This window comes from Squalius cephalus, assembly GCF_949319135.1.
Source record: "Squalius cephalus genome assembly, chromosome: 11".
In the NCBI taxonomy this organism is placed as follows: domain Eukaryota; kingdom Metazoa; phylum Chordata; class Actinopteri; order Cypriniformes; family Leuciscidae; genus Squalius; species Squalius cephalus.
The window spans coordinates 5,615,153-5,639,558 of NC_137132.1; the positions used below are offsets into that span (position 1 = coordinate 5,615,153).

The 24,406-nt window shown below is 41.8% G+C and overlaps 1 protein-coding gene across 1 annotated transcript in view; it reads left to right on the forward strand.

Moving 5' to 3' along the window:
• LOC307167524 (alpha-2-macroglobulin-like) overlaps positions 1 to 24,406 on the forward strand; it is a 39,707-nt gene that overhangs the window by 11,749 nt on the left and 3,552 nt on the right. Inside the window, exons 7-27 of the mRNA XM_079886690.1 lie at positions 1,169 to 1,253; positions 3,571 to 3,682; positions 3,801 to 3,951; positions 4,066 to 4,175; positions 4,266 to 4,436; positions 4,524 to 4,760; positions 4,868 to 5,080; positions 5,168 to 5,317; positions 5,560 to 5,673; positions 9,991 to 10,069; positions 10,474 to 10,615; positions 10,828 to 11,053; positions 11,124 to 11,250; positions 11,705 to 11,826; positions 11,906 to 11,957; positions 13,959 to 14,042; positions 14,129 to 14,305; positions 14,417 to 14,492; positions 14,626 to 14,782; positions 14,925 to 14,999; positions 16,418 to 16,580. Coding sequence (XP_079742816.1) covers positions 1,169 to 1,253; positions 3,571 to 3,682; positions 3,801 to 3,951; positions 4,066 to 4,175; positions 4,266 to 4,436; positions 4,524 to 4,760; positions 4,868 to 5,080; positions 5,168 to 5,317; positions 5,560 to 5,673; positions 9,991 to 10,069; positions 10,474 to 10,615; positions 10,828 to 11,053; positions 11,124 to 11,250; positions 11,705 to 11,826; positions 11,906 to 11,957; positions 13,959 to 14,042; positions 14,129 to 14,305; positions 14,417 to 14,492; positions 14,626 to 14,782; positions 14,925 to 14,999; positions 16,418 to 16,580 — 2,823 coding nt within the window. The remainder of the gene's footprint in view (positions 1 to 1,168; positions 1,254 to 3,570; positions 3,683 to 3,800; positions 3,952 to 4,065; positions 4,176 to 4,265; positions 4,437 to 4,523; positions 4,761 to 4,867; positions 5,081 to 5,167; positions 5,318 to 5,559; positions 5,674 to 9,990; positions 10,070 to 10,473; positions 10,616 to 10,827; positions 11,054 to 11,123; positions 11,251 to 11,704; positions 11,827 to 11,905; positions 11,958 to 13,958; positions 14,043 to 14,128; positions 14,306 to 14,416; positions 14,493 to 14,625; positions 14,783 to 14,924; positions 15,000 to 16,417; positions 16,581 to 24,406) is intronic.

Consider the following 24,406-nt stretch of genomic DNA (forward strand, 5'->3'; position numbering starts at 1 on the left):
AAAATTTTTAAAGCGCATCACCCCATTACCAAAGAGCTGCGAGGAAAATAAAAGATTAGTTAGATTAGCTTACTCCTCATTTAAAAAACAACTTGATTAAAACGAAATACTTCTCTTCTAATTTTTTCACTACTTATGGGCCACAAGAGAAATATTAAGAAAATAAATTAAGACAGTTAGCCTAGGCCTATATACCATTATCAGCACGCTGAAGTAGATTCAGCTCTCCTCGTCTCTGAAAGAATATGAACCGTTAATGCAGTGTCAAATGTTTTTGCTTTCACTTTCTGTAGTAATTAATTGACTGGGGTTTGAGACTTCTTCACCACCATAACTCTAGAGCAAAGTATGCACATTGCTTGTGTGATAACCACTGACTCACCTTCATGGTTTAAAATGTAAATATTTCCAATACTGTGCAAAAATTCGCTTTATCAATAATTGTTTATAAAAAAAAATGATTGACAGAGATTTAGATCTTGCACACGTCATTCCTCGTGATAAAATCAATCAATTAAATAATTAAATAAATGAGTAGCTAAATAAACAAGTACTAAATCCCCCCCCCCCCCCCCCCAAAAAAGTCCTACTTCTCTGCTGGCCAATTGATATTTTATTTTGACACAGCACGAGTGATAACCTTCACTAGCTTTTTGTACCCAGGAGAGTGAAGTGGCGAATCTTCAGACTCTCCTGCATCGACTCTCAGTACACCAACCTCCTCAGAGGAAGATAACTGAAGCACCGGGCCCTCACTCGGGGTGGAAGAAACCCCAGAGCGGGCTTCCTGATCCTGAGAGAGGAAATATATATTGATATATAGGCACACAACCCCAAATATGACAGATAGAGTAACACAGACCGCTTGCTGAAGAAACAGAAGCTGACATTGTTTGGTTCAGGGGTGCTTTATACCTTCCAGGTCATGATGTCTCCCACCTATGACGTTCCGCCAAACCATTGGACTGATTTCACACGTGCTTCAAGATGCAATCACGCAGAGGTGTTCCCATAGTGTCGTAACTTATGACGCAGCACGAGTTCTCTTGAAAGGGAACAGACAATTTGTAGTTTTGCATGGGAAGAGTTTCAATAATATGTTTATATTTTAATTTTTAATATATAAATTGAGTACTAATAACTCTGATTTCTGCCTTCTGACTTCTAGTTTTGCCTAAGTTTGAAGTTACTCTAAAAATCCCAAATAAATTAAGTGTTGAAGAGGAGAAACTGAGAATTGAGGTTTGCGGAAAGTGAGTGGTTTCCTTCTTTTTTTTCTGCATTAAAAAAGCAAAGTGCTCTTCCATTCACACTTTCATTTAAAGGAGTCATAATGTTGTTTTAACTTTGGTACCCAATGCTCTATTATAGTCTTTCAGGCCCTTCTAAAAAAGAAAAGTGGAAAAAAAATAAACACAGAGCCCCTCAGACCCTTATTTCTAAAGGCATTATTGTCTCGCGAGATCTGATGCGATGTTTTGGCTGTCGTGGACGGTCATTATAATAATGCAAATGAGGGGCGCGTTGATTGGTTGCAGGAAGGAGGGGGGTTGACACCGCAGGTAACTTCAGCATCATTACAAACTGACATCATGGCGCAAGTTGTCAATGAACCCGACCTGGCCGCGACCTATGGGATTCAACCGTACATGTTTGAGCCGGACTCTGAACCAGAGCTGGAAAATGAAGATGTAGAGTCGATGGAAGGACGTCTACATCAAGATGTCTCTGAATGGTAAAGACAATCATTTTGACTGAGACATACATTAACATCAGTAACGAGCAAAAACGTGTGTTGCTATTTTCTCCCACATAAATTTACCTTTTATTTAATGTAGATTACATTAACGGAGGTGTAGTTTTTTTTTTTTATCAGCTTACAGTGGCTTTGAGATAGACGTTTACTATCATGTGGTGTTTTTGCCTTGTTTCACGTTGTGGTTATTTAGACATTCAATATTTTTCTTCTTTAGACATGCAACGTGATGTTATAAGTTACTTGCATTTAAACAGTTTTAGCCACTGAGCATGGACTCCTGTACCGTCACTACTGTAGATGCTAGTGTAAAACAAAGTGGAAAGATGTGGCTAGCATTCGTAGAGTCCATTCCCCGTGTTTACCTCGAAGGTAACGTTAACTTGCATACAATAGCCGCATTAGCAGTTAGCTGCTATTTGTTAACCACAGTAGAGCAATAAAAACACAGTCTTACCTTTTCAATTTCTGGCAAGTCCCTGATGGTTGGGATGGCACCTTTTCCCAAACGGAGCTTCGAGGCCAAGTTCGCCTGATTTTGCCCCAAATTTGTAAATGATTCCGGTGTAAAATGTTTAGCACACACACCTAACGATACGCCACTTGAAAGAGTTGTTGGGACAGCGTCATTAAAAATGAATTTCCTCCACTGTTCCCTGATAGTTTCGTCCGTTTTTGGTAGATAAAACACATTTGCATGTTGTTTGTGGCAGTCACCCACAGAGCATCTCAGGTGTAGGCTACACTCGGTTTCTCCATCTTTCTCGAGTCGACTTAACTGAATCTGAGGGGGAGAGGGGGAGAGGGGCGGGCTTCCCGTGGCATAGGTTTGCGGTGTCCATATTTGGTATATCCTCCCCCGTCTTGACGTCAAGAGGGGGAAGAAATCAAAATCTCGTTTTTTCGTGCGCGTGCACGTGGCCTATTTTACAAACCCTGAGGTAAACAAACGCTTCACTTTTAAATATCGGCTTCCCGGCCAGTGTACAATCATTATGCAATCATAACATACATTGATTCTTGTGGAAAAGTGAAATTTCTACATTATGACTCCTTTAATTGTTAAAGGAGAACTCCAGTCAATTTTAACATTGAGCTCATTTTTTTGTAAATTTGGAGTGCTGTCAGTACAGAGAACAACGACAAAAATCGGTGTTGCCTACACCGTGTTATCCTCTTTTTAAAATTTGCACCCTGTTGACTTCAATGGGGCAAGTTTTAAACCTGCTTTTAGCCTCTTAACATCCTTGATGTGTCATTACAAGTGCACAGCCATGTGAGTGATTCCTTCAGAGTGAACGCGGTTGAATCTGACATCGAGATCATGCGCCCGAACTCGACAATCGACTACTGTGGACTTCAGCCGAAAACAGGATGTAAATACAGGTATGTGCGCTGGCTGAAATTGTATATTTTTTATTCATATCTTGCACATCTACTGCAGTCAGATTCAACCGCGTTCACTCTGAAGGAATCACTCACATGGCTGTGCACTTGTAATGACACATCAAGGATGTTAAGAGGCTAAAAGCAGGTTTAAAACTTGCCCCATTGAAGTCAACAGGGTGCAAATTTTAAAAAGAGGATAACACGGTGTAGGCAACACCGATTTTTGTCGTTGTTCTCTGTACTGACAGCACTCTAAATTTACAAAAAAATTAGCTCAATGTTAAAATTGACCGGAGTTCTCCTTTAATTGTATTATTATTTTTTTAACTCTTGGGTCAGTTTCTTACTTTAACCCCCCATCCTAATATATTAGTTTCTTAACTCAACCCTGGGCTGTAGATCAGTTGCTTGTACCTTTTTCACAGATACACTTATGGACAGCCTGTACCTGGTAAATCACGGGTGAAAGTGTGCCATGTGTTACGGTCCCACGTTTTCTATTTTACAAATTCAGGGTGTTTAGAGGAAACCATTGAGGTATGTGAGTTGAAACACAGTACCTTATCTGTATCTTTAATACATTATCTTTAATACATTTATCTATGTATTAATTCTTCTGTTAATAGTTATGTTTGTGTTCATTCATTATAATTAGATAAAAAAGACAGGCTGTGCCATCCATACCTTAGATGCATCAGTCTTTTTTAACGTCACACTGGTAGAAGATCGTAGGTTCCACGGGTATCCACAGCGTGCGATGCAGAAGTTTCTTCATGTTGAGGCAATGGTTACAGAAGAAGGAACAGGTGAGCTGTTCAATTTGGTCAGATCTCTGTTACCTACATTTCTTATATTTCTCATTTTTGACATTTTACTTTTATTTGAATAAATATTTATGTAGGTGTTTTGACTATTTACAGAGATCACCATGACAAAATCTGATTATGTATCTCTCACTTATGAAATTGGTAAAGTCACATTTACTGACCTGCCCAAAACATATGAACACGGATCAGTTATTGAAGGAAAAGTAAGTCTAAAATCCGTTTGTCTCAGTTTAACACCATTGATGTACGGAATTATTCCTTAATTGATTCCTTCAAAATCTTATTTTCAACAGATAAAACTCTCAAATTTCAAAGGTGCACCAATTCAAAACAAAAAGGTTTATCTTATGGAGGGTAACACTTGGTCCCCAAAACTGCTCCTAAATCTCACTACAGACAGCGATGGACTGGCCAACTTCTCTCTTAATACATCCAGTCATTCTAAAAGTGATATTGATCTAATAGTAAGATATTTTGTGTTCACTTAATTTTCTTTTGTATTGCATGAAGAGTTTAGTTACATGAGTTATTTCTGATTTTTTGTAATCTAGGCAAGTGTCTATCAAGAGGTCCGTGGTTTTGGACACGACGACACGCCTTACATCGTTGTTGATAAAAAAACAGTCAAGCTCTTCCAACCTGCCACTCCATACACCCCAACACAAAGTGAATTGATTATAGAGAATACTGAACAACCATTAAAGTGTGACTCTGAGTTTACTGTCACCATCAAGTATTATTTTGTTGGAGAGACAATTAAAAACTTCAAAACTGACATCGTCTATATGGTGAGAACATGTGCAGTATGTACATTATCACAGAGATGTTTTTGTTTAACAGTATTATTTGGCTGCACTAGTCAGTGTGTTATCAGAGTGTCATCTGTCTGTTTCAGGTCTTGTCCAGAGGAGTGATTGTTCATCATGGATATGAGAAGGTTGAAGTGAAGATTTCTGATGGAGCAAGGGGCTCAATGTCGTTCAAACTGTCTATTAGTCTAGATCTGGCTCCTGTTGTGCAGATTCTGGCGTACTGTGTTTTTCTCCCCAGTGAAAAGGTTGTGGCCAGTAGCAAAGATTTCAACATTGAAAAGTGTTTCAAAAACAAGGTGTGCATTGTAGCTTTAGAAATGAGCCTCTTTAAACTGTATTACTGACTCATTTCTAAAATAAATCCTATTCCCTGTATGTCACAGGTATCTCTGCAGTTTTCTCCTGCTAAAGCAGTTCCCGGTGAGAAAAACACTCTCCAGCTCTCAGCTCAGCCTGGTTCACTGTGTGGCCTCAGTGCTGTAGATCAGAGCGTCCTGATCCTGAAGTCAGGAGAACGTCTGGATGCTGACAAGGTCTCGATGCTTTAAGATTCAGTGTTGATTAAATGTCTCTTCATAGTGGGAATCTACAGTGGGAATCTAATGATAACAGACTTTACTTATTGCTGCTATTATCCATCAGCTGACATTTTGATCTCAGGAAATTTAGCATTAATCTTCATTCTTTCTCACCAAATTGGAAATAAAATTTTTTTGGAAATACATGTATTATTTAGAAATCATACTGATAGTGTGTGAACATGGTCCCGTCACAGATCTTCAACCTGCTGCCAGTGCAATCGGAGTCAGATTACCCTGAGACTGTTGAAGATGACGAGTGTTGGAATATGCGTTTGTGGAAATACTCAATCGCTTATGAATCCTTAAAGGTAACAGTTGGATTATATGTGTGGCAGTGCAGTAGATAATGATTGGGAGAGTATATACTGCACATGTGTAAGTAAATGCATAAAAAGCCTTCATGGTTATACTGAAATTTGAAAGTAATTTGTATTTTCATGACTTTTATTGTGGTTCATCATTGCCATTGTAATATAGTGAGTACAAGCTGTTTATGTTCGTACATTTTCTTCAATTCCTTTATAATATATATATATAGTAAAATGTAATTTTTCTAATACTTTTAAATACTGTTCGATTTCTTATTTGTGCTTTATGTTTAAAAAGAGTGTTATTTGCATTTATTAAATTAATTATTTTCGCTTGGCATACCAGCGTGATTACATCATCGCACACTTCAGTGGGTGGCGCACGCGCCCGTGATGTGCTTCATTCTGAGAGTAAATACACCAACAAAGGCCCTGTCCCAAATGGCACACTTCATGTGCACTTTCGGTCTTGTGGATTGAACTGCAGTGAGACTGTAGTGTGTCCCATTTGTCATTTTTAAATCTCAGAAGGGTGCTCGCGAGCGCCCCCATGTGGTTGATTTGCGCCCTTGATGCGCACTTTTGCCGCAGCAGACTTCTTCCCGAAAGTCAAAGCCAGGGGCGCAGATAGGATTTTTTAACTGGGGGGGACCAAGCTGTCAGCAAATGATTTAAACTCAATTCGTTATTTGCGTAATTTGGGCTTTAACTAGTGCTCAAGTAGTAACTTTGCATAATTTGGGCTAATGATTTGCATTAAAAAGCCATTGGGGGATTGTTATTTGAAATCATGGATAAACAACAATGACCAAAGGTAAACAAAAGCCTACCTGATCACCACTAGCAATGCATGATCAGACTGTAATTTGACTAGTATGCCAATCACCCACCAAAAACTTCATGTCTTCAGCAAAGTATGTTTTTTTTAAACATTTGCTTATCTCAGCATACAAAGTCTATCATTATGACGAAAAAAGCAAAGAACCTATGTGCAAATAATAATACTAATACTAATTGTTTGGTTTTTGAAAAAACAAGGTGATTTTTTTGTCTCTTTATCACCTTTATATGACATTTATACAGTAAATTTTTTTCAGTTCAGAAAATCACCGGCTCAGTTTAGAAATAGGGGCTGTTTACACTTGGCCACTTCATGCGTTTTCTATGTAAGGGATAATGTATAGAGAGGCGGTCGTTATAGCGAATAACAACCCCGACAGGCTGAACAGGACCCCGACGCGAAGCGGAGGGGTCTTGAATCAGCCTGAAGGGCTTGTTATTCGCTATAACGACCGCCTCTCTATACATTATCCCGCTTATTACATGGCTACCTACAAAATAAATAAATAATTTGACACGAATTATTGATTTAAAAAAGGAGTTTATTGATTTAAAAACGATTGTATTGCTTCCGCCAAAGAAAATAGTCCGTTCCGCGTCCATAGCAACGCGCTGTTTTTCATGGCAACGGTCTGTTATACTTCGCAGCGGTCTGTTATCAAGAAATAACAGACCGCATTCTACATTGGAATTCAGCCGAGCCATGTAATAAGATCGGATATCTATCCGATTGTGAAAAGACCAGGTGTAAATGCCCTCCGAAACGCATTCGAGACAGATTTGAATCCGAGCGCTCAAACCACTTCAGGAGGTCTGGGCCGCATCCCAGACGAAACTGAACAAACAAGTGTAATGTATGGTTGTTGAAACCATATATGTAAATTTTACTCCTCCCAAAAATGCTAAAAAATAAACGCGTGAGAGCGTGTTATAGGCTATATGTAATGTTATAGCCAAATATGCCGATGCTACTGGAACAGCATCGTCGCAGACGAGAAGCTGAACTCAAGCAAACGTGCAAACTATCGCAACTCAAAGTGAAAGTAAGTCACAGACGCTTAACACACAATCATCATCATTATAAGTAAAGAAACGAAATGATCTTACCAGGGCTGTTACTGCTCTCTCTTATTGCGGTCTTTAATTTAGAAATTTTAGCTGATGATCAATAAAATGCAGCTCATATTGGTTACTTTCGGTGACGTGCACTCCATTAAATATGCATAGGCCTATAGCGCGCCAAGCGCGGGAATTGAAGATCGGATTTATATCCGTTTTGCAAAAACACGTTTATGTATAGTGTATAGCCTACACATAATGTATAGCGAAAACACTGATTAATCCCCTGTTTTACCGATTTTTGTCGATTTTTACTGATCGCGTTTGGGATAGTGAGGGCGGGGGACGGATCGGGTCACTATGAATCTGGGGGGGTCATGTCCCCCCCGTCCCCAGTGCCATCTGCGCGCCTGGTCAAAGCGGCATTACGTCACGAAAGTGTGGACTCAGACCGCGAGTGCTTAGTGCTTTTTCCATTCAGGGGGGTAATCGAGCTCTCGAATTCCGTACCACCCCTGGGGGCCACCATTGGCTAACAAGCCATCACCTGCTGTTATCATTCCATTGACTCCCATTCATTTTGGCATCATTTTGACAGCGAATAACTTTACATCTGAGGTGTTTAAAGACTCCATTTGTCCATTATTTAATTCTAAAGAAATACGACAATGTATAAAAGGCTCCATTACCTTATATCTTACGTTATGGCCCCATAGAAGCAGTTTTTGTAAAAACAGGCTAATGATTGCGTCATAACCACACAACTCTCTGGAAATTACCATAGAGACAGGAGGAGAAGCTCGCAGTCAATCGGGGGACGTGGAGGCATAAAGTCTGATAAAGTCAAGGGAGAAGCCCATAGAGATTCATAAAGTTGCTCCTGCTCCTAGCTCATGGACAGCTAATACTCACGTTCTCCGTCTCTGCGAGATTCGGAAGGGAATTATTCAGATGTCGCTTGGCACAGCTACTAGAAGACTTACAACTGTCAGACAGGTTGCTCACGTCACATCTACGTCGTCAAGCTCAGTTTGAGTCTGCGCAGTACGCTTGGCAATCAGGAAGTGAGTGCTTCTAATTTGCTTCACTTTTCTCTGTTGAAACCTGGGGTCGCTGTGTCCAGTTTATATACTGTCTATGGTTCCATTTGGGAGAGGGCCTAACTTTATTTACTAGGAGCGCTGTAGCCCCTGACTGAAAATGTTAGGAGCGCAAGCAGAAAATTTAGGGGCACACCTTAAATCAGCTTGCAATGAAATTATTAAAATTTCCCCCCAAATAACTGTAATCCTTATACTCCTTTTGAGTAACTCCTTATACTCCTTTTGGTTTTGAGTATAAACATTGTTAATGCAATACTGATGAGTTGTGTGTGTTTAAAGTAGTTGTTTTTTACTATATTAATAGTGTGTCATGAGTTTAATATGCCTGAGCACATGGTTAGCATGAGTGTTTCGCGATTAGCGCGATAGCCCGCTATTCATTATAAATGGTCATTATGTCAATGTTATTTGAGTGTATGAGAGTACATGATGTTGTTTCCGTTTTATTCTGTTTGTTAAAAGCATGAGATTATAGTGTTATTACCAGCTGTAAATGCCACACGTCATTTTGGGGCTAGAGCATGAGAACTGTACCCTGGGAAAACCCAGACAACTTCCGGCAGTTTGGCAAAGAGCTCATTCAAGCCCATTTCTAATCCGTCGAAATCGCGGCACCAATCAGAAACATTGAGGCGAGCTTTACACAATGACGACATCGCTCTCATTGGTTTTAGTTCTATCCAATTGCTCCCAGAGGCATTAGAGCGACGTCCGTTGGTGAAGCGCACACAACTTTTAAATGCCTTATTATATTCAAATTGCAAACACATGAGGACAGTCTCCATGAAGGACCCACTGGCAGATGAACGTGCTACAGCTACTACATTTCTCTCCGAAACGGTAGGAAATTAAATTAGATTTATAGAGGATTTTAACTGTAACAAGATGATTGACAGGGCAGTTTACGTGACAGGATGCACGCGACAGATCCGTGCGATGAACATGATGAAGTAGTATGTCCCAAAGCTTGCCTACTTTTTTGCTACACATTCAAAAGTAAATACCTTTTCTTCACAAAAAGAGTACATACTTTTAAAGTATGTTTTTAGAACTGTACAGAGAGAGTGTTAAATAGCTTGTTGATCATATTTTTCTTATTCCTTCTAGTGTGATGGAATGTTTAAAGTCACTTATTTCTACAACGAGTCATTACTGTGAAAAAAGTGATATACATGTTGAGAATGTAATGTTTTTGAGCTTTTGTTATATGCATATTCTCTTATCATTCATTCTGAGTAAATACACCAACAAAGAAGCCATCACTGCAGCGCTCTCTTTTATTTCATTTTTCTTTAATCCTTATACTTCTTTTCAGGAGTACTACACCATGTGGAAGAAAGTGGGATTGAAGATGGCATCAAATTTTTATGTGCGACTCCATGAGTGTATTAAAGGTAGGTACATGTACTGTTATTACAGTCCAAGCTGTAATGTTTTAATATATTGGTGCTCGTTATTAAATATATATATATAAAAAAATCTAATATATTGAATTTGTGAAATTGTGAAACTCACACAATTCCACAATTATTGAGATGTGTTAGGGGGGTTAGTGAACTTTAAATCAGTGTTAATATTGGTAAGATAAACTCATCTATAAAACTATATAACTTTTGCAGCCTTAAAATATTAAAACTAAATAAACTGAAACGTTTAATATATGTGAAAATATGTGTATTAAAATAATGATCTGCTTTCCATTTTATATTTACTTATGACTGGATATAGAATAGATCATTTTGACGTATACTCTTCACATACATATCACTTAAAACTACAAAATATCACTTTTTTTCAGTTTATGTCCGTGAATGGCAACAGCCTCATCCAGATTATTTAATAGATGGTACATTTGAAACTGATTCAACACCTGATTCTCCAGCAGTGACGATTCGAACTGTCTTTCCAGAAACGTGGCTCTGGGAACTTGCTGAAGTGGGGTATTTAAAGCATAATCAGTACATTTAACATCATATCTTATATTTAATACATCATCTCCTCCCCTTTTGCCCACAGGACAGAAAATACCTTGCTTGCTTTGCAGATTCTTAATCCAGTTTTTTCATCATCTGTGTGCTGAATGTTGTCATTTATTACAGGAAAAATGGCTGAGTCCGAATCAAATATGCCTATTGTTGTAATTCCTCCACAGGGACTCTGGATCAGCTCAGGTTCCTGTCACGGTTCCTGACACCATCACCTCTTGGGAGACGGAGGCCTTCTGCCTGTCCTCTGAAGGTCTGGGTCTGGCTCCTCCTGCTCAGCTGACAGTTTTCCAGCCCTTCTTCCTAGAGCTCTCTCTGCCTTACTCCATCATCCGCGGGGAGATCTTTGAGCTGAAGGCCACTGTCTTCAACTATCTGTCCAAGTGCATCATGGTGAGATTTCAGACGCAGTCTAATCAAATCATATCAAATATGCCACTAATCATGTGTGTTTGATTGACAGGTTAAAGTGACTCCAGCTCCTTCCTCAGACTACACTCTCAAAGCCTCCTCTGATGATCAGTATTCATCCTGTCTATGTGCTAATGGAAGAAAAACCTTTAAATGGATCCTCACTCCCTCTGTTCTTGGTGAGTTTTCCAGTCCGCCTTTTCATTACAGATTTGCACAAAACTTTTGGGATGTTTTTGAAATGTCGATTAAAAACTATTGCAAAATGATGGCGTTTCCATTAACCGATGTTATGCGACTAAAACGTTATTTTTCCCTCTAACGATAAGTCATTCCAAACATCATTGCAATGGATGTTGGTAGTTTTTATGCTCGCATGAGGTGGTTTTTCAGGCTGTTCGAAAAAGGAATATTTTGCTAAATATTTCGCTCCTAAGTAAAGGCACTTTCCTTGCCATTAATGCTTGGATAACACGTCTACGTCTCCTTCAATTAAAAATAATGACTAGTGCGGTGGCTGCGATATACGTAAACCTACCAACATCCATCGCCATAATTTTGGCTGACAATTTGAAGGGTAATGGAAACGCGTCTGTTTCTCAGTTGTATATTCACGTATGTCTCGTGTTGTAGGAGTCTTGAATATTACAGTCAGTGCAGAGGCAGAGGCGTCCCAGACTGTGTGTGACAATGAGATTGTGAGCGTCCCGGAGAGAGGACGCATTGACACGGTCACACGAAGTCTGCTCGTACAGGTCAGCACACGTCATCATTTACTCATGATCTTAATGCTGCTTATGTATGATGTGTTGATGTGATTGATTTCTGCTGCAGGCGGAAGGAACTGAAAAGACAGAGACTCACAGCTGGTTACTGTGTCCAAAGGGTTAGTCTGCAGATATTTCATATGTTTTGGTGTACAAGCGCTGATAATGCTGCAACCCTCTTTGTCTTCTAAACACAAACTCCAACTTCATGAAAATAAGTACACATTGCATAGAGGACATTTTGAGGACACACCAAATTTGAAGACCAATAGAGGGAGCTAAAATATATATACAGTGCCCTCCACAATTATTGGCACCCCTGGTAAATATGATCAAAAATGGCTGTAAAAAATAAATCTGCATCGTTTATCCTTTTGATCTTTCATTCAAAAAATGTGCAAAATTCTAACCTTTCATTGAAGTAAAAGAATTGAAAGTGGGGGGTAAACCACATTATGAAATAAATGTTTTTCTCCAAAACACGTTGGCCACAATTATTGGCACCCCTAGAATTTTTTACGAGTAAAATATCTCTGAAGTATATTCCCATTAATATTTACCTTTTTTAGCACACCAGGGTGACTAGGAACATGAAACTGTCCAGCTATGACTTCGTGTTTCACAGGAGTTTAAATATGAGGAAACACAAAGGCCAAATCCCCTTAATCATCCATCACAATGAGTAAAACCAAAGAATATAGTTCTGATGCGTAGCAAAAGATTGTTGACCATCACAAAATAGAAAGTGGCTGTAAGAAAATAGCTAAAGAATTGAAAATCCCCATTTTGACCATCAGGGCAATAATTAAGAAGTTCCAATCAACTAAAGATGTTACGAATCTGCCAGGAAGAGGACGTCTGTCTATACTGTCTTAATGGACGATGAGGAGGAAAGTTTGAGTGGCCAAAGACTCTTCAAGGATCACAGATGGAGAATTGCAGAGATTAGTTGAGTCTTGGGGTCAGAAAGCCTAAAAAAAAAACTAAAAAAACCCTACATCCCCGTTTGGGAGGGTTTCAAGAAAAATCCTCCTCGCTCCTCCAGAAACAAACTCCAGCAAATTTAATTGTCAGACACGACTGGAACTTCAAACGGCACAGGGTTCTGTGGTCAGATGAGACTAAAAAAATAGCTTTTTGGCAGCAAACACACTAGATGGGTTTGGTGAACACAAGGATAAAAAGTACCCCATGTGTACAATTTAATATACCGTTGGATCTTTAATGTTGTGGGCATATTTTTCTGCTGGAGGTCCTGGACTTCTTGTTCAGATACATGGCATCGTGGATTCTATCAAATATCAACAGATAAAAAAATCAAAACCTGATGCCTTCTGCTAGAAATCTTATAATGGGCCGTGGTTGGATCTTCCATCAGGACAACGATCCAAAACAAACATCAAAATCAACACAAAAATTTGTTGCGGAGCACAAAATGAAGCTTCTGCCATGACCGTCCCAGTTCCCTGACCTGATGAGTGGGCTGAACTAAAGAGAAGAAACACCAACATGGATCTGGGAATCTGAAGGATCTGAAGAGATTCTGTATGGAGGAATGGTCTCTGATCTCTTGTCAGGTGTTCTCCAAACTCATCCGGCATTATAGGAGAAGACTCAGAGCTGGTATCTTGTCAAAAGGAGATTGCAAAAAGTATTTAATAAAAGGGTGCCAATAATTGTGGCCAACGTGTTTTGGAGAAAAACATTTATTTCATAATGTGATTTCCCCCCCACATTCAATTCTTTTACTTCAATGAAAGGTTAGAATTTTGCAAATTTTTGGAATGAAAGATAAAAAGGATAAACGATGCAGATTTATTTTTTACAGCCAGTTTTGATCATATTTACCAGGGGTGCCAATAATTGTGGAGGGCATATGTATCGGACATTTTAATTGAGAAAGTTGAAATTTGTCAGCCTTTCATGACAACTGTAGTTTAGTTGTTCAGCTGTGCCAAATTTTGAAATTGTGGCTATTTTCTCCCCTTTTCTAAAGTGCTTGAATCACAATAATTCCTGTTTGTGATTATATTATTATTATTGGGTCTTCAGGTGGTATTATAATGTTTATAGCGTTACTCTGCTGATCACTGATGTGTTTCTGTCTGTCTGGTTCATAGGTGACAGTCTCTCAGAGGAAGTGGCTCTGACTCTTCCTAAAGATGTGATAGAGGGATCAGCCAGATCCTCTTTTTCAGTCATTGGTAACATTTACAAACATGAGCAGAAATGAGGAGATTGGCTTTAGACTTATAAAATGTAGTGAGTGTCATTTGTGTATGGTTTACAGGCGACATATTGGGTCGTGCACTGAGGAACCTTCATGGATTATTACGGATGCCGTACGGCTGTGGAGAGCAAAACATGGCTGTTCTTTCTCCCAATATTTACATTCTGGAGTATCTGGAGAACACGGAGCAGCTCACCTCGGCCATCCGAGAGAGAGCCACAGGCTTCCTGCAGAGCGGTGAGAGACAAAATCATGTCAAGAAAATACTGAGACGGTTTGATACCAAATTATACATTATTCAACACTCAAACAAACTGTTGAAGTGTTAACCATTATCACACTAAACAGGATACCAGAGACAAATGAACTACAAGCATTCGGATGGATCATACAGCACATTTGGTTATGGTGATGGGAATACATGGTAAATATATTTTCACTATTACTTTTGTTTAACAGAAATAATATCAAGGTAATCTACAAAAATAAACCCAATAAACACATTTAAAAATTTGTCTCAGTTCAAATGACTTTAATTATATCTTCTACACCATCAGGTTGACTGCCTTTGTGCTGAGGTCCTTTGGCAAAGCACAGAAATACATATTTATTGATCCAAAAATTATTCAGAGTGCAAAGAATTGGTTAATAAGCAGACGGGATTCAGACGGCTTTTTTATCCAACAGGGAACACTGTTCAACAACAGAATGAAGGTCTGTCATCTTCTATCTATCTCTCTATCTATCGTCTTTATTCAGACTTTCTCAAGCCAACATCACAGTTTGTCTAGATGGACTTTCCTTCAGTGGTTTGAGTGTGTTGATTTATTTATCTTTTATTTCTAATAAATTCTAGGGTGGGGTGAATGATGATGTGACCATGACTGCCTACATTACTGCATCATTGCTTGAACTGGAAACTCCAGTCACAGTAAGTTCATCTGTAGGAAACATGGTACACTGTTAAAATTGTAATCAGTTGACTTAAAGGAGCAGTTCACTTTAAAATGAAAATTACCCCATGATTTACACACCTTCAAGGTATCCTAGGTGTATATGACTTTCTTCTTTCAGACAAATACAATCTGAGTTATATTAATAAACATTCTGACGCTTCCGAGCTTTATATTGGCAGTTTGCCAGATTGCAACTCTCAGTTTGAAGCTCAAAAAAGTGCATCCATCCATCATAAACGAACTCCACACTGCTCTGGGGGGTTAATAAAGACCTTCTGTGGAGCACTTTTTTGATGAATAGATGAGCTTCTTTGTACTTCAAACTGATAGATGCAATGATGCAATCCACTGCCATTATAAAGCTCAGAAGCATCAGGGTGTTTATTAATATAACTTCGATTGCATTCGTCATATGCACCTAGGATGACTTGAGGGTGAGTAAATCATGGGGTCATTTTCATTTTAACTTTAACTTAAAAAAAATTGAGGAAACCTGTTGCCTCAAAATTAAGCAAGTATTAAACTTATGCTTAATCAAAAAAATTTAATAATGTGGAATTGTCAAGTTCACATAACTCTATAGTAAGCTCATTTACTGTAGATTTAAAGATCATTGGTTTCCCCATTATGGTTGAATCACGGAAGCTACACCAGTTACCTTTGCCAAGAGATCTCAATTTATTATGTATCATGTGTCAGACAGAGAGAAACAGGCATATAAGAATAAGGCTACATGAGAGGTCTTCATTCCAGATTTCTCTGTTCCCCATTTCTTTATCTTCTCATCCCATCATGCTAGATGTAAATGGTTTCTCTGGCTTAATGTTTCTCTGCCCTCATGCCTCTGTTTCTCTGTTTCTCATGCCTCTGTTTCTCTGAGGTGGTACAGTAAGGTTGAGTTTATATACATTACAGAGCAGCTTCCTTTTATGGTAACAAACTATGTTGCTTGAGCTTTAAAAATGGAACGTATATGTCATGCGAACACATGGCAAAATTCACTTCCATATTAAGAACTATCTTTGTTGTTTACATCTGCATCAGTTGCAACATGTTACATTGTACACACCCTCTACACAATATAGCTCATCCACCTGTCTCATGTGACATGATCTTCACATGGTTCCATGCTATCTAAAGTCTCCTCATGCACTCAACACAGGCATGAATCTCTGGCTTGACAACATACATTATGAAATTATGAATAAAGAAAAATAATACAAATACATAACATTAAACAGTAAATTTTTAGTCTTCATTTACTTCATAATTTTGAGGCAACAGGTTTTCTAAAAAAATTTAAGTGAACTGAACACCTTTTACAGTGTAAAAACTCATCGAAAAATGACACTCACAGCGTTTATTCCTACTGTATGTGTTTTTTTTCCCACAGGATCCTGTCGTCAGTAAAGGTTTGTCATGCTTGAGGTCCGTCATTGAGGATGTCAAAAACACTTACACCACTGCCCTGCTCGCCTACACTTTCAGTCTGGCTAGAGACACGGACACTCGACAGCAGCTTTTCAAGAAACTGGAAGATGTTGCTATTTCAGATGGTAAGAGGTTTGTTTCTGATGACTTTCTGTTGTCTTTTATGACTGTACTATTGTTTTTAGTAACACTTTAGAAAACTGTCCCATCATTAATGAATAACTACGCAGGAACAAATGAGTTACACACTATTAACATTCTTTTAACTAATATTAACTAACAAGAAAATATGATTAACATATTAGTAAGTAATAGGGCTCAGTTGAATGTGGTAGTTCTCTATTCGCTAATCAGTAACTACTATTTATTTCATACCTCCCACTAAGAACTACTGTATACAGGTTCATAATTAACATGAATATTGCATAATTTATAATATAAGGTAACAGTAATCCACTAGTAATGACTCGAGTGTTACTACATCCTTCTAAAGGAACTACTAATAATTTGAATCAATATTCTAAAGTGAGAAAAGCATGATAACTCTCTAGTAATTATGAAGTAACTGTACGCTTTTAAGATTATTGTACGATTTTGGATTTGGTAACACTTTAGTCATTACTAGTGTGTTCCCATGATCTTCAGTTTAGAATACTGATCCAAATTATTAGTAGTTCCTTTAGAAGGATGTAGTAACACTTGAGTCATTACTATTGAATTACCATAACCATATATTATAAATTATGGATTATTAACATTAATTATGAACCTGTATACAGTAGTTCTTTGTAGTCCTATGCGAGTTATGAAAAAGTATTAGTTACTGATTAGCTAATAGTGAACTACCACATTCAACTATTTTTTAATAATTAATTAATCAGAGTTTCTTGTTAGTTAAGTATGGGATAATGTACATCCAGCTGCTTGTTCTCTCAGAATAAACCCGACAGGGTGATCAGGAATGAGCCAGAAGGCGTTTATTCTGAGATAACAACCGGCTGGATGTGCATTATGCCGCTTATTACACGACTACTTGCCACATAAGTAAATAATAAGACACGAAATATTGATCTAATTCGAAATATTTAACTAGCTCTTTAAATGCAAAGGTGCCGTGGTGAGAGCTATTGCTAGTGCGACAAGTTCAAACTAGACGGACAATTAAGAGATACGGTATACAGTCATACTACTTATTACACAGCATTTCACCACATAAATAATTATGGGGATAAGAGATATTGATATGAGATTAAGCTGTTTTAAAATCGTACTTGTTTGTTGTCTAATAATCCAACAGTGTACAAAAAAACTATAGCAAATTGGCAGCATCTGCGTTTTAATGAAACAAGAGAGAGCGAGTCCACGAGACTGGATGGCATAATTAAATAACCGTACACAAAATATTGATTCGACTGAGTTTTAATATTTTATTAGCTCACCAAAAGCAAAACTTTCCGGGAGCGTTTTCCGACGCTCTTACGTCGCATCATTACATATTTGCGCGCGCCATCTGCTCCGCAGATTTATCTGCCTTCAGAACGAAGCGGTCACGTTTGCCCTTCGCTCGTGATTTTTCTGAGCTCGAAAAATATGACTTCTGGATTATTCTCGGCGCTTCTGCGACTGTTCAAGCGGAACTCTGTTTCTCCTTACTGTGAAGTTGCCATGGAATACCGACGCTGTACTCCGCCATGTGATCGTTACATCGCTAACGACGACCCACGCAGTAAGTGATGTTTATGTTTGGGCTTTTCACATGCGCGCGATGTAGTCATAGGATCGTCTAAATGCAATTCTGTGAAAATTTTTTGCTCAAAACCCTCAAATCGCGGTTAAAACGCGTTTTTAGAGAGGGAATCATTCGTCTCCCCCTTTCGCGCTCCCGAGGCATCTCGAGGATCCGTGACTTGGGGTTCGGATGTAGAGCTTGAGGATGTGGAGTTCGAGCAGACGAGCCCCGCTCTTTCTCTCCCTCCCTCCCTCCCCTCGGCACGTGCGAGGCATGCCAGTCGAATTTTCGCACGATTATTTGCGCCCCAGCCCGAGAGCACGCGACGCGGTCTCTTTCGGGCTGGAGGATGTACTTTTTACCGAGGCTTCCGACTCCGAGGATTTCGGCCGGGCCTACTCTCGCCGACTAGGTTATCCCGCCGAGCGGCCAGGAAGCACGCCTACTGCGGCCTACGCGGGGCTCGTTGACGTACTTTCACGCGCTACGGAGAAGCTCGCTATTGATTGGCCAGCAAATGTGACTAGTCCAGTGTTTTCTGCAGCCAAAAAAGCCGGTTCCATTGCCCGCTTGCCTGCTCACAAATGCCGTTTTCGCGGCTACCCAGATAAATCCCCAAGAGAGTGTATTTTCTGGTGTCCCGGCCACGGCCGATGGTGTTTTATGTGTTAAAAAAAAATAAAAAAAACAGTGCCCATTCCTACACACAAGCACAGCCCGTCTACACAGGGCTCGCACACTTAAAATCGACTCAGATCGATTGCGCATTAAACGTGGTAAATGTGCCCACTACCCAGTGCCCACAAACACTACGTTCTGCATGTCTCAAGTTTTCTATAAAAACGGAACCAACGTGCATTTGCTTCACTCAAGCAGACAATGTTTTCAGTGTGGTAAATGTGCCCGCTATCCCGCGCCCACATCCACACACAGACATGACAGTTCCTATGGGACTCGCCCAGCCCTCCCCCTCTCGGTTGACCGCCGCAGAGGAGTCAAGCACGGGCAATCTGCCCGCTGTTATCAGCGCGCCCCCCGGCCGCAAATGTCATGAGCGCGCTTATGTAAAAAAAAAAAAAAAAAAAAAATATATAGGCCTCAACGGAGAAAGCTGCCATTTTCAGTGATCTGCATCACGAGATTTTCAGATCCTGGAAGCAGCCTTTCTCTGCGCGCCTCACTAATGCAGCAGCTTGAGGAGACTTTAGCCGACCATCTTGCTCCGTCGTCTGCGCCGTCCTGGAAGTCACGCCCCTTCCTCCCCTCTAAAGCATGTAGGACTACTTCCTCTCATTGGGAAATCCTACATGGCGGCTGGGCAGGCAGGCATAAATCGCACAGTTCGGTTCGGCTACACTCTTCAGTTTTGCCGCAATCCCCCCAGTTTCAACGGGGTCTTTGGACCTCCGCCGACTGAACTTCGCCCTTACAAAGGGAAATTCAAGATGTTGACGCTGAAAGCTATCATATCTCAGATTCGGCCAGGGGATTGGTTCGTGACAGTAGACCTAGGATGCTTACTTTCACATCCAGGTTGTACAGCGACACAGGCAGTTCCTCAGGTTCGCCTTTGGAGAAAGAGCGTTCCAGTATAGGGTCCTTCCCTTCGGCCTCGCTCTAGCCCCGAGGACATTCACGAAGTGTATGGATGCAGCTCTGGCCCCATTGCGGCTTCAGGGCATCTGTAATTACCTGGACGATTGGCTCTTTTAGCCCAATCCAGGGAGCTAGTGACCCACCACGGAGACATCGTTCTGAGTCATATCCAGTCTCTCGGTTTGAGGTTGAACTCGAAGAAGAGTGTTCTTGCTCTGGCTCAAAGCACCGTTTTCTTGGGGGTGAACATGGATTCCGTTCTCATGCAGGCCCGCTTGGCTCCTGCACGGATTTCCAGTCTGACAACATGCTTGGCCCGTTTTTCGCTAGGCCATCATGTGTCTGTGGGCACTTGCCGCAGGATGCTGGGCCTAATGGCCGCGGCCTCCTCTGTGCTACCGCTGGGCCTGCTCCACATGAGACCCTTCATGTGGTGGATGAAGCTCTCAGGGGTTCGGCCCTCCGGGCCAACCCTTCGCCTACTGAAGGTATCGCGCAGTTGCTTTCGAGCCCTGTCAGTTTGGCGGGACCCTCTTTTTCTTCGGAAAGGGGTCAGCATGGGTGCGGTATTTCATCGCCAGATGATTCCGACGGATGCCTCTCTCACCGGCTGGGGAGCAGTTTTCGAGGGCAGACCAGCATGTGGGGTCTGGACTGGTGAGACTCTCTCTTGGCACATAAACTGCCTGGAGTTAAGAGCCGTTTTTCTGGCTCTGCATCATTTTCTCCCTCTTCTGGAGGGACACCATGTAATTGTCAGAACAGACAACATGGCAGTGGTGTCTCATGTGAACCGGCAGGGGGGTTCTCGGTCGCGCACCCTAGACAGGCATGCGCGTCACCTTCTCCTGTGGTCTCAGAGTAGATTCCTATCTCTAAGAGCAGTTCATGTCCCAGGGGTTCTGAACCTCGCAGCAGATTTTCTGTGGAGGCAGAAACTCTGATCGGGAGAATGGATATTGAACCGCCAGATGGTGGCCCTGATCTGGGAGGTTTTCGGAGAAGCGGAAGTGGACCTCTTTGCATCTCAAGAGTCGTCCCAATGCCCGTTTTGGTTCTCCCTGAGTCCCCCGGCTCCATTAGGGATAGATGCGTTCGCTCACCCTTGGCCAACGCAGAAACTCTATGCCTTCCCGTCCATCAAACTGATCCAGGTGGTCTTGGCCAGAGTGAGAGAGAGCGGAGTCCGCCTCCTCCTGGTAGCTCCGTTCTGGCCGTCTCAGCCATGGTTTTCGGAGCTAATTCCTCTGCTGGAATCTTCCCCCTGGAAGATCCCGGTCAGGGAAGACCTGCTGTCCCAGCTGCAGGGCGGGATATGGCATCCTCACCCAGACATGTGGAAGCTGTATGTTTGGCCGATCAGAGGCCGTTAGCATTAAGTTCTGATCTCCCAACTGACGTTCAGGAGACCATTGCGAGTGCTAGAGCCCCTTCTACAAGGAGGCTATGTTCTTCCAAATGGAAGGTTTTTGAGACATGGTGCTTAGCACATGATAGGAGCCCAGTTAACTGCCCTGTTGGTTCAGTACTGGAGTTCCTGCAGGAGAAGTTTGCTTCTGGAGCAGCTGCTACCACTCTCAGAGTTTATGTCGCAGCTATTGCAGCACATAGGGAATCGGACGAGATTCCCCTGGAGAAACTAAGGTTAGTTTAGGCCTTCATGCGTGGGGTTAAGCGCCTGAAACCGGCCCGCTCCCCTAGAGTTCCCCTAATGGGACCTTTCTGTTGTCCTAGAGGGTTTGACGAAGGCCCCCTTTGAGCCCTTGGAGTCAGCTCTGGAGTGGATTCTAACTCTCAAGGTTTCTCTTTTGTTGGCTTTGTCCTCATTAAAGCGGGTAGGAGACTTACAAGCTCTTTCTGTTAGCGAGTCTTGCTTGGACTTTGCTCCTGGCTTGGTCAAGGTTTCCTTGAGGCCGAGACCAGGGTATGTTCCCAAAGTTCTTTCCACAACTTTCCGCTCGCAGGTGGTTAACCTTAACACTTTCCACCCTCCTCCATTTTCTTCTGAGGAAGATAGGAAGCTTAACTTGCTCTGCCCAGTTCGTTCTCTTAAGATATATGTAGACCGCTCAGGCGGTTGGAGGAAATCTAACCAGCTTCTGGTTTGCTTCGGTGCTGGCCGCCGTGGGCTTGCTGCATCAAAGCAGAGGATTTCCCAATGGGTCACAGAAGCTATCTCGTTGGCTTACGAGGTGCGTGGCTTGCCTTCACCTCTTAGCATTAGAGCACATTCCACCAGAAGTGTGGCATCTTCTCAAGCAATTTTTAGAGGAGCACTTTTGGAGGACATTTGTGTTGCGGCAGGCTGGTCCTCTCCGCACCCTTTTGTAAGGTTCTATAATTTGGATCTTGACATGACCCCGGGTTCCCAGGTTCTTTCTGTTTGAACTCATCTTGGTCGTTGTCTCATTTATGTACCAGTCATGGAAAGCGCTCTAGCTTGGCGAGTTTGGTAGTCCGTTCCCACTGTGCTATCCGCAGCGTTGAGTGAACCTATGAAAGAGAACGTCTCTGGTTACTTACGTAACCTATGTTCTCTGAATAGGGAACGAGACGCTGCGTTAGCTGGCAAGCTCCCCGCGCTGCTGACGGTTTTCTTTTCGGCAGAGAAATCTGAGGAGCAGATGGCGCGCGCAAATATGTAATGATGCGACGTAAGCGCGTCGGGGCGGAGCCAGATTGCGCGGGCGCCATCAGCCAATGAATTGGCGTGATTCTATAGGGCTTCAGGCAATCGGCACATTCAGAGAATATCCCACTGCGCTATCCGCAGCGTCTCGTTCCCTATTCAGAGAACATAGGTTACGTAAGTAACCAGAGACGTTTTCAGTGGTTGTTGTCGAGCAATAACACACCACTGGATGGTGCTATTGACCAATCAGACTCAAGTATTCCACAGATATAATAAAAGTAGTAACTAGAATGTTAACTAGATGTACCGCATCGCGGTACAAAATATGACCGCCGCTCAGGCCTGCACTGGCTTTCCACAAAAATAAATGACGTGGAGTAATTTGGCTGTATTGCGTGTTTATGTATATACCTAAAAAAAGTAGTAGTATGTGCATGTCTGTCTGTGTGTGTGTGTGTGTGTGTGTGTGTATGTGTGTGTGTGTGTGTGTGTGTCTGTGCGTGTATGTATGTGTGCGTACATGTGTGCGCGTGTGTGTTTGTGTGTGTGTGTCTGTGCATGTGGATTTGTATGTGTGTGTATGGGTGTGTGTCTGTGCGTGTGGATGTCAGTGTGTGTGCATGCTTGCGTTTGTTTGTATTCCTGCATGTGTGTGTGTGACAGTATCATCCTAAACCAGCAACCCTTTCGCTCAACAGCACCATCTACAGGCCGATGAGTGTACAGTCACTAAATGTGCACATAAATTAATTTATTTTATACCCCCCCATGGATGAAATTCTACGAAACTTAGCAGAGGATACCCCCAGAGGATGTCAAGTTAATCATACACATGAAATATGGTGCAGTTCTGAACATCTCCACTGAAGATAGGGGCGATTAAAGCAGAATAATATTGCATTTTCATTTTTTATGGGAGGGGCGCAAATCACAAATGAGTGATTATGGGCTAGGTTGATGTGGGGCCTTAAGAGCAACATACCATAAAAATTTCTTCATCCTCGGTGCCACGGTTCAGGTAGTTATTTAGGAAAAACTGCAATTTTTGGGGTTTTGGGGGGGCCCAGCGCGGGGGGGGGGGGGTGGGGAGTTGCCCCCGGGGACCAAACGAAATTTTTCCGTAGAAGTCTAGTGGGGCTACATGCCCACCAAATTTCATGTTCCCCGGTGTTTCGGTGTCCCTGGTATCGTTGACGAAAAAATTACGGGGGCCCCAGCGCAGGGGGGAAGTGGCCCCCGGGGACCAAACGAAATTTTTCCGTAAAAGTCTAGTAGACCAACATACCATAAAAATTTCTTCATCCTCGGTGCCACGGTTCAGGTAGTTATTTAGGAAAAACTGCATTTTTTTGGGTTTGGGGGGGCCCAGCGCGGGGGGGGAGTGGCCCCCAGGGACCAAAAGAAATTTTTCCGTAGAAGTCTAGTGGGGCTACATGCCCACCAAATTTCATGTTCCCCGGTGTTTCGGTGTCCCTGGTATCGTTGACGAAAAATTTACGGGGGCCCCAGCGTGGGGGGGGAAGTGGCCCCCGGGGACCAAACGAAATTTTTCCGTAAAAGTCTAGTAGACCAACATACCATAAAAATTTCTTCATCCTCGGTGCCACGGTTCAGGTAGTTATTTAGGAAAAACTGCATTTTTTTGGGTTTGGGGGGGCCCAGCGCGGGGGGGGGGAGTGGCCCCCGGGGACCAAACGAAATTTTTCCTTAGAAGTCTAGTGGGGCTACATGCCCACCAAATTTCATGTTCCCCGGTGCTTCGGTGTCCCTGGTATCGTTGACGAAAAATTTACGGGGGCCCCAGAGCGGCTGGGGGAGTGGCCACCGGGGACCAAACGAAATTTTTCCGTAAAAGTCTAGTAGACCAACATACCATAAAAATTTCTTCATCCTCGGTGCCACGGTTCAGGTAGTTATTTAGGAAAAACTGCATTTTTTGGGGTTTGGGGGGGCCCAGCGCGGGGGGGGGGAGTGGCCCCCAGGGACTAAACGAA